This window comes from Myotis brandtii, unplaced genomic scaffold, assembly GCF_000412655.1.
Source record: "Myotis brandtii unplaced genomic scaffold, ASM41265v1 scaffold1270, whole genome shotgun sequence".
Taxonomy (NCBI): Eukaryota; Metazoa; Chordata; class Mammalia; order Chiroptera; family Vespertilionidae; genus Myotis; species Myotis brandtii.
The window spans coordinates 713,276-722,737 of NW_005354465.1; the positions used below are offsets into that span (position 1 = coordinate 713,276).

Genomic DNA, 9,462 nt, shown 5'->3' on the forward strand with positions numbered 1-9,462 from the left:
GAAAAAAATATAAATACTGTATGATCTCGCCCTAACCGGTTTGGCTCAATGGATAGAGCGTTGGCCTGTGGACTCAAGGGTCCCAGGTTCAATTCTGGTCAAGGGCATGTACCTTGGTTGCAGGCACATCCCCAGTAGGGAGTGTGCAGGAGGCAGCTGATCGATGTTTCTCTTTCATCGATGTTTCTAACTGATGTTTCTAACTCTCTATCCTTCTCCCTTCCTCTCAATAAAAAATCAATAAAATATATATTTAAAAAAATACTGTTTGATCTCACTTATGTGTGGAATCTCAAAACACCAAGCTCATGAAAGCACAGGGTAGACTGGTGATTGCCAGGGGCTGTGGAATGGGGGAAATGAGATGCTGTTAGTTAAAAGGTACAAATTTCCAGTTATAAGAGGAATGAATTCTGGGGCTCCTATGTACAGCATGATGACAGTAGTTAACAATACTGCATTGTATGCTTGAAAGTTTCTAAGGGAGTAATCTTAAATGTTCTCACCACCACTACCACCACCATCACAACAAATGGTGGTTACGTTAAATGTCTTAATTAACCTTACTGTGGTAATCATTTTGCGATATGTAACAAATCATCACATTATATATCTTAAACTTAAGCAATGCTATCTATCAATTATAGCTCAATAAAGCTGGTGGGGTGGGGGTGGGGGGAACAACCAAAACATTCTGAGCAAGGAAGACAGCAACTTCAAAGGTACAGGACAAGAGGGCAAGATAGAGTCGGGAAACTCCAAGTAGTTCAATATGGCTGGGCATAAATTTGATGGAGACAATGGTAAGAGACAAAACTAAAAGATTGACATTCATTCATTCATTTGACATTTATTGAGCATTTACAGTGTGCTAAACTCTGGGCATGTAGACCTGGTCCAAGCGTGGGGATGGCATTTGCAAAGTCCCAGGACTGATCCAGCAGAATTAGAAGCACCCTGATGCATGATACCTGGAAATACAAGGAACTCAGGCGTTGCTTAGGGTAGGGCCCAGTCAGCTACTGCCCCTACCCGTGCTCCTTGCTTGTGTGTCAGGTAGACAGGGAAACCTCAACTCAAGGCGTTCTCAGTCTAGAGCTCAGTGATGTTCTTCTAAGGGCAGTGGTTCTCAACCTTGGCTGCACATTAGAAACACCTGGGAATCTTTTTAAAATCCTGATTTCTGGGCCTCATCCTCCAGAAATTCTGTTTCTTTGTTATGGGGTGGGGCCACAACATTAGTAACAAAGAAACAGAATTTCCGGAGGATGAGGCCCAGAAATCAGGATTTTAAAAAGATTCCCAGGTGATTCTAATGTGCAGCCAAGGTTGAGAACCACTGTACTAGAGTTTAACTTAGGCTTCCTACTTTACTTGTGGTTTTTGCATATTGCTTTATAATGCACCAAAAATAAACAGCATGTGTGTTTTAAAGGGTTGGTTTTTTTTTTGAGATTATTTTTCAGATCTCAGAAATATAAACAACTAGCTATGTTGGTCTAGCAAAGTGTGAACACAGAGCTGTGCTCTCAGGAATCACCATGATTCCTACATCCTTTCTGAAATGATCTTTAAAAGTTAATTTACTCAGAAGGTGACATTTTAAACCTACTTTCAGAAAGATAGGCATTAAAAGTTTACTTTCCAGGTACTTAAATAATGCCAACTTCTCCTAAAATGGCTCCTTGTTCCTATACTTGATTTTCCCCCTACTAACTTCAACATTTATAGTATCTCTGGAGCAATCAGAGAATACAGTTTTGCAACATTAAAAACCATCCAGATTTTTCTTTCCAATTCTGCATGCTCCCCAAAGTACCTGGTCCCATAGCAGGAATGAGGACACTTTGAGAAATGCACACCTCTTAATAGGCCTGATTCTGCTGATAGCAGAGTACTTGAGGGCAGACACTTTTTAAGTCACCAGAGTAACATTTAATGCACCAGAAGAGTTACCTGAGTAATTTGCACCTCTTTATCAAAAGAAAATGCTCCTCAGTGGTGCTTATTAGCATGTAATGGAGATGCACTCTATGGTATTCTATAAAACTTGACTCAACTGGGTAAAAGAAATCAGAGTGAGTTATAAAACCAGAGATGGAGTAATTTTTAAAAGAAACATTGCTATATTTCAAATATATGTAACACTATAATTGCTAATAATGTGTTTCTGAATAAGAGTCCTGTTTTACTTATTTTGCATAATTGATTTTAACATTCCTATTTATCTAGTAATAGCATTTATGTGTACCTTACAAATATTTATGGTGTTCTTACTACGTGTCTGCCACCTTTAAAAGTCTCTTTTCTCATAGATCTTATAATTCTGTTTTTAAAAAAACAAGGCCAGATGATACAAAATAATTAATACAGAAAAGTATTTAAAGAAAGTGAATTCTGTCTCTGAACAAAGCAGCCTGTTTTAGTGTTGGGGTTATGGACAATAGATAATAAGCATGACAAGTAAACTACATGTTAAATTAGAAGGTAGTAAGCACTATGAAAAAAAAGGAAAAAGTAGGTCGAAGTAAGGGGATTATGGGAATATCAGAGGATGGGAGTGGTTTATGATTTTTTTTTTAATTAAAAAAAAATTTTTTTAAAGAGAGAGGAAGGGAGAGGGAGACAGAAACATTGTTGAGTGAGAAACATCAATCAGCTGTCTCCTACGCAGCCCCCACCAGGGATTGAGCCCACAATCTGGGCATGTGCCCTGACCGGGAATCGAACCTCAACCTCCTGATTCATAGTGATGCTCAACCATTGAGCTGCACTGGCTGGGCGCCATTTAGATATTTATAACATCATTTTCAGGCCATACAAAATTATCAACTTAAAAATTAGCCTGCTATATTTGGTCAAACATTTATTTAAAAAAAGTACTTTTATCAGAGGGAAAGAGAGAGAGAGATAGAAACATCAATGATGAGAGAGAATCATTGATCCACTACCTCCTGTATGCCCCCTACTGGGGATCAAGCCCGCAACAGAGCATGTGCCCTTGACCGGAATCAAACTCGGAGACCCTTCAGTCCACAGGCCGACACTCTATCCACTGAGCCAAACCAGCTAGGGCTAGTCAAACATTTAACTAACTCACCCCTAATGCCTTGGCAGGGCCAGACCAAATAATTTTGCGGGACTTAAATGATCCATGGGTTGGATGTTCCCCACCCCTATTCTAAAGTCAATAAATAACAAATTTAAAAAATACGTAAATAAAATTTAAAAAGTAGAACAGAGTGGGACATAGGTGAAGTCAGGGAAAGTCGTTAGGAACCTCTTATGCAGTGATCCCTGAAAAATGGTGGTTTAGAGATGTGGTCATGTCTGGATGTCTTTTGAAAGTGAAGTGGGATAGGCCGACACTCTCTATACACTGAGCCAAACCAGCTAGGGCTAGTCAAACATTTAACTAACCCCTAATGCCTTGGCAGGGCCAGACCAAATGATTTTGTGGGACTTAAATGACCCATGGGTTGGATGTTTCCCACCCCTACTCTAAAGTCAATAAATACAAATTTTAAAAATACATAAATAAAATTATTTAAAAAGTAGAACAGAATGGGACATAGGTGAAGTCAGGGAAAGTGGTTAGGAACCTCTTATGCAGTGATCACTGAAAAATGGTGGTTTAGAGACGTGGTCATGTCTGGATGTCTTTTGAAAGTGAAGTGGGAATTCTTAACAGATGAGTATGGTGATATAAATGTTTTTGGCCTGAGCAGCTAGTATGGAATTGCCATCATGGGGAAGACGTGTTTACAAGAATATCAGGAGTTTGGTTTCAAACATGTTGACATTTTGTATTTGAGAGGTGTACTAGACATCCAGGGGACGTGTTCAGAAAGGCAATCAAATCAATATGTATCACTGTCTCTGTCCCCACAGCTGACTGACCAGGCATGGCTTCCAGCTGGAGTTCGAGTGCCTCTCCACCAAGTGCCCTATACTGTGAAGGGCTGTTTCCGCTTCCTGCCCCCAGCCCAGGTCACTGTTGTGGGCAGCTACCTTTTGGGCACCTGTATCCGGCCAGACATCAATGTGGATGTAGCACTGACCATGCCCAAGGTGAGGTCCAGAGTTCAGGGATGGAATGGCTTGCTACTGTACTACTTACAAATCCCAGAGTCCCTCCCTTTTTCCCACCTGTTGCTTGCCAATGGATTGAAATCTGAATTCTAAATCAGAAGAATAGATCACTGCAATTATCTTTAGAGGGCTACTCAGATGAGCCTTTAGGTCAATTGCTGTCCCTTTACACCTTTGCAAACTGAGTATGGTGTTGCTAGCCCTGACTCGGGCATTCTGGCAGCAGAGAATTCCTGGAGTTGCTAAGCTATAACTCATTATAACTCTCACCTTGGCTTCATCTGGACCCCCAAACTCTTGCTACTGTACTACTTACAAATCCCAGAGTCCCCCCCTTTTTCCCACCTGTTGCTTGCCAGTGGATTGAAATCTGAACTAAATCAAAAGAATAGATCACTGCAATTTTCTTTAGAGGGCTACTCAGATGAGCCCTTAGGCCATTTGCTGTCCCTTTACACGAGGGGTCCTCAAACTACGGCCCGCGGGCCACATGCGGCCCGCCAAAAACATTTATCCGGCCCGCCGGGTGTTTTTGCCGCCACTGTGTGCATAGGAATTTGTTCATAGTTTTTTTTTAAACTATAGTCCGGCCCTCCAACAGTCTGAGGGACAGTGAACTGGCTCCCTGTTTAAAAAGTTTGAGGACCCCTGCTTTACACCTTTGCAAACTGAGTATGGTGTTGCTAGTCCTGACTCGGGCATTCTGGCCAGCAGGCAGAGAATTCTGGAGTTGCTAAGCTATAACTCATTATAACTCTCACCTTGGCTTCATCTGGACCCCCAAACTCTTGAACAGTAAGTACTTAAAGTACATGGCCATCTCTCTTTTCTTGATCCCCTTCAGGAGATCCTACAGGACAAGGATGGGCTCAACCAGCGCTACTTCCGCAAGCGTGCTCTCTACCTGGCCCACTTGGCTCACCACCTGGCCCAAGACCCCCTCTTTGGCAGTGTTCGCTTCTCCTACACCAATGGCTGCCACCTGAAACCCTTGCTGCTGCTGCGGCCTCATGGTGGGGGCCTGGGGGGCACACACTGGGCCTAGGGCACAGGATGGGGTGATAAATCCAGTGGGGGAAGCACAGGGCCCTTCGGTCCAAAGTGAGAGGCTTGGGCCTGAAGTTTGAAGAGGAAGGTATAGAGATCTCAAATTCTAAGGTGGGCGTGCATGGGGCCCTCAGGTAGGTACAGGGGTCCCTCTGGCTCCAGGGGCTGTAGGGTCTCAGCTCCCTCTGTTCCCTCCCAGGGAAGGATGAGCACCTGGTCACTGTACGTCTCCATCCGTGCCCTCCACCTGACTTCTTCCGCCCGTGCCGCCTGCTGCCCTCCAAGAACAATGTGCGCTCTGCCTGGTACCGCGGGCAGAGTCCTCCAGGCGATGGTGAGCAGGCACTGGTGTCAAGGTGGAGCTGGAGGGAAGGGTGTTGTGAGAACATTTCTCATGGCTTTTCCTTTTGTCCCACAGGTAGTCCAGAGCCTCCCACGCCCCACTATAACACATGGGTCCTGCAGGACACAGCCCTCCAGTCCCATGTGCAGTTGCTGTCAACTGTGTTGGGCTCAGCCTTGGGGCTGAAGGATGGTGTGGCCCTTCTGAAGGTCTGGCTGCGGCAGCGAGACCTGGATAAAGTGAGTGGGGAATGGCTCAGCTTCCCTGCCTTGTTGAGTGGGGGGCTGGCTCTGAGCTTGGGCCTCTCTCTCCATCTTCTTTTCAGGGCCTGGGAGGATTTAGTGGGTTCCTTGCCTCCATGCTGGTTGCCTTCCTCGTGTCCATACGCAAGATCCACACCACCATGAGCGGCTACCAGGTCCTGAGAAGTGTCCTGCAGTTTCTGGGTGAGGCAACTAGACTTGGAAAGGCCAAGAATTCCACTCATCTTGGGGATCCTCTCATCTTGTCAGGGACAATTTGGTCTCTTGCCATCAGATAGATGAACAAACTGAGTCCCAGAGAGTCAGTGGCAGCCACCTGGCCAGAGGGAGGGGCCCCCAGGGAGAGGAATATTTTCTGACACCCACCTTCTCTGGTTCACTTCAGCCACCACAGATTTGACCGTCAATGGGATCAGTTTATGTTTCAGCTCGGATTCTTCCTTGGTGAGTGGGGCAGGGCTGAGTCTGGGCAAGAAGACAAGGTGAGCCCTGACTCTGACAGGCTTCTCTCTACCCCTCCAAGCCGGCCCTGGCTGACTTCCACCAGTCCTTCCCTGTTGTCTTCCTGGACTCCTCAGGCCGCCTCAACCTTTGTGCTGATGTCACTGCCTCCACTTATCACCAGGTACCCATGGTTCCCCACTCCAAGGCTCCCCAGATGTCCCAGCCCAGCCTCTGTCTTCTCTGCCAGCACCAGGACTCAGAAACCCCTCTCCAGAGAGCTTAGGGCAGGCATGTCTCTTGGCCTGAGCCCTCAGGTGATGAGGGGAGAGTACAGTGGTGGCAGTCTCGCAACTGAGTCTCTGTGCCCCAGGTGCAGCATGAGGCACGGCTGTCTATGGTGTTGCTGGACAGCAAAGCTGACGATGGATTCCAGCTGCTGTTAATGACTCCCAAACCCATGATCCGAGCTTTTGACCACATCCTGCAGTAAGTTTAGGGGTGACGGGGTATGTCAGTGGGTCCTGTTAACCTGGGGCTACAGTGATGGGGCAGAGGTCCTTAGCAAGTGCTCAGATTTTCCTGGTTTTGGGGGATAGAAGTGATAGAGGCCAGCAGTACCTGATTCTCCCTCTGTCCCTTTATGCCCCATCTCCAGTCTCTGTCCACTGAGTCGTCTGCAGGCAGCATGTCACCGGCTGAAGCTATGGCCAGAGCTGCAGGACCACGGTGGGGACTATGTCTCAGCTGCTTTGGGTCCACTAACCACCCTCCTGGAGCAGGGCCTGGGGTCCCGGCTGCACCTGCTGGCCCACTCTCGGCCCCCAGTCTCAGAGGTGAGGTGGTATGGATGGGTCAGAGCTTGTGGGTCAAAGGGGGGTTGGATTTAGGGCCCCAGGAGATAAAAAAGATACACCATCCATCTAATTAACGAGTGTGTTTCCAGACCAAGATGGAGGGCTCTTGGGTTAAGCTCAGCCTTTCTGCATTCCACAGTGGGACATCAGCCAGGATCCACCGAAGCACAGAGACTCTGGGGCCCTGACTCTGGGATTGCTCCTTCGGCCTGAGGGGCTGACCAGCGTCCTTGAGCTGGGTCCAGAGGCTGACCAGCCCGAGGTGAGGAGCCCTGAGGTCTGAGGGGTGATTTGGCCCTGTCTTGGGAGCCCCAGCATGCACATTGGGAGGAGTGGGATGGATTGTTCTCATGCCACCTGGATTGAGGCCCATCAGGGAGATTTCTTTTTTAAAAAATGTATTTTTTATTGGTTTCAGAGAGGAAAGGAGAGGGAGAGAGAGAGCGAGCAACATCAGTGATAAGAGCGAATCATTGATCAGCTGCCTCCTGCACATCCCCCCACTGGGGATCGAGCCCGCAACCCAGGCATGTGCCCTGGACTGGAATTGAACCTGGGACCCTTCAGTCCGCAGGCTGACGCTATATCCACTGAGCCAAAGCAGCCAGGGCTTCCAGGGAGATTTCTGACAGAGCCCTTCTTTGTTGATCTCTCCAATTACTCCTTTACTCTCAGGCTGCTGACTTCCGCCAGTTCTGGGGATCTCGCTCGGAGCTTCGGCGTTTCCAGGATGGAGCCATTCGGGAAGCTGTGGTCTGGGAGGCAGGCTCTATGTCCCAGAAGCGCCTTATTCCCCACCAGGTGGTCACCCACCTCTTGGCACTGTGAGTGTTGGCATCTGAATGCCAGGAGGCAACTGTGGGCTGGGGAGCCCGGGCTTTTGGGGTGAGCAGTTCACATCCAGCAGCGGACTCTTAGCCCCCAATGTGTACACTGTGTCTGTGCCCCTCTTCCAGCCATGCTGACATCCCAGAAACCTGTGTCCACTATATGGGGGGCCTCCTGGATGCACTGATCCAAGGCTTGAAAGAGGTAAGGGCCCTGCTGATTCAGGATTGCAGTCAAGCTAAGGACTGTAGAGGAGCCTGTGTGGCTGGATTGGTTGGGATTAGAGAGCCCTTACCACCTTAGCCAAGCTGCACTTCCTGGAATGTCCAGCAGAGGGGGTGCTGGCTCTGCAGCACCCAGCGTGATGGCAGGCAGGTTCCCTTGTGGTGGTGGGGTTGGTTCTGCAGGGTCCTGGCTTCCTGACTGTTTTCTCCCTCAAAGACCTCCAGCACAGGTGAGGAGGCCCTGGCAGCCGCTGTGCGTTGCTATGATGAACTCAGCCGCCTGCTGTGGGGGCTGGACGGTCTCCCATTGACGGTGTCTGCTGTGCAAGGAGCTCACCCAGTGCTGCGCTACACTGAGGTGAGGCGCGAAGGCAGGGAGCCCTTTCTCTTTGGTGATCCCCAACTCTATATTTCACCCATCCAGTTTTCTCCCTTCCAGCTCCTGACCCTGGGCACTCCCCTTCCCAATTCCAGGCCCCTTCTTCAGCTTTCCTTATCCCATAGGTGTTCCCACCAACTCCAGTCTGGCCAGCCTACTCCTTCCATAAGCACTTTCCAGAGCGGGCCTCGCTGCTGCCCCGGCCCGACAAGCCCTGTCCAGCTTATGTGGAGCCCATGACTGGTGAGGGGGCTCTTGGGGAGGGGATGAGAGGGACTGTTCCCACTCCACGCTGCAGACTGAGGCCTGTCGCTCTTCTCCCCAGTGGTGTGTCACCTGGAGGGCAGTGGTCAGTGGCCACAGGATGCTGAGGCCATACGGCGGGTTCGGGCTGCTTTCCAGCTGCGCCTGGCAGAGCTGCTGACGCAACAGCATGGGCTGCAGTGCCGGGCCACGGCTACGCACACTGATGTCCTGAAGGTTAGGCTGGTGCAGGGCAGGGAGACCCCTGCTGAGGGGTGGGTGCCCCAGGCAGACAGGTACCTCCCATCCCATTCCCTCTTCCAACAGGATGGGTTTGTGTTCCGGATTCGTGTGGCCTACCAGCGGGAGCCCCAGATCCTGAAGGAGATGCGGAGCCCTGAGGGGATGATCTCGTTGAGGGATACGCCTGCCTCCCTCCGCCTGGAGAAGGAGACAAAACAGTTGCCCCTGCTCACAAGTGCCTTGCATGGGTATGGCCCCCTGCACAGGCTCTTCTGTCTGTAGACCCATTTCTGCCCCTTTCTGTCCTCCTGGCCTGCCCGCCTCTCTGGGAGGCCAAATGGCATAATATTTAGGGATGTGTGTTCTGGTGTCAGGCAAATTCTAGAATCCTGGCTTTGCCATTTTACTGGCTTAAAAAAAAATCCCTCTGACTTGTATGCATGCATATAAGCATAACTAATGGACATAAGACACTGGGGGGTAAGGGAGGGCAGGGGATTGT

General features: G+C 49.0%; 1 protein-coding gene across 1 annotated transcript in view; it reads left to right on the forward strand.

Moving 5' to 3' along the window:
- Window positions 1-3,747: 3,747 nt before the first annotated feature.
- The window catches only part of NOL6 (nucleolar protein 6 (RNA-associated)), a 9,798-nt gene continuing 4,083 nt past the window's right edge, over window positions 3,748-9,462 (forward strand). Inside the window, exons 1-16 of the mRNA XM_005859563.2 lie at window positions 3,748-4,071; window positions 4,937-5,105; window positions 5,339-5,473; window positions 5,558-5,721; window positions 5,808-5,928; window positions 6,131-6,189; window positions 6,269-6,370; window positions 6,560-6,675; window positions 6,845-7,022; window positions 7,183-7,305; window positions 7,719-7,867; window positions 8,000-8,075; window positions 8,313-8,453; window positions 8,600-8,717; window positions 8,800-8,954; window positions 9,045-9,208. Of these exons, the coding sequence (XP_005859625.1) occupies window positions 3,748-4,071; window positions 4,937-5,105; window positions 5,339-5,473; window positions 5,558-5,721; window positions 5,808-5,928; window positions 6,131-6,189; window positions 6,269-6,370; window positions 6,560-6,675; window positions 6,845-7,022; window positions 7,183-7,305; window positions 7,719-7,867; window positions 8,000-8,075; window positions 8,313-8,453; window positions 8,600-8,717; window positions 8,800-8,954; window positions 9,045-9,208 (2,294 nt within the window). The remainder of the gene's footprint in view (window positions 4,072-4,936; window positions 5,106-5,338; window positions 5,474-5,557; window positions 5,722-5,807; window positions 5,929-6,130; window positions 6,190-6,268; window positions 6,371-6,559; window positions 6,676-6,844; window positions 7,023-7,182; window positions 7,306-7,718; window positions 7,868-7,999; window positions 8,076-8,312; window positions 8,454-8,599; window positions 8,718-8,799; window positions 8,955-9,044; window positions 9,209-9,462) is intronic.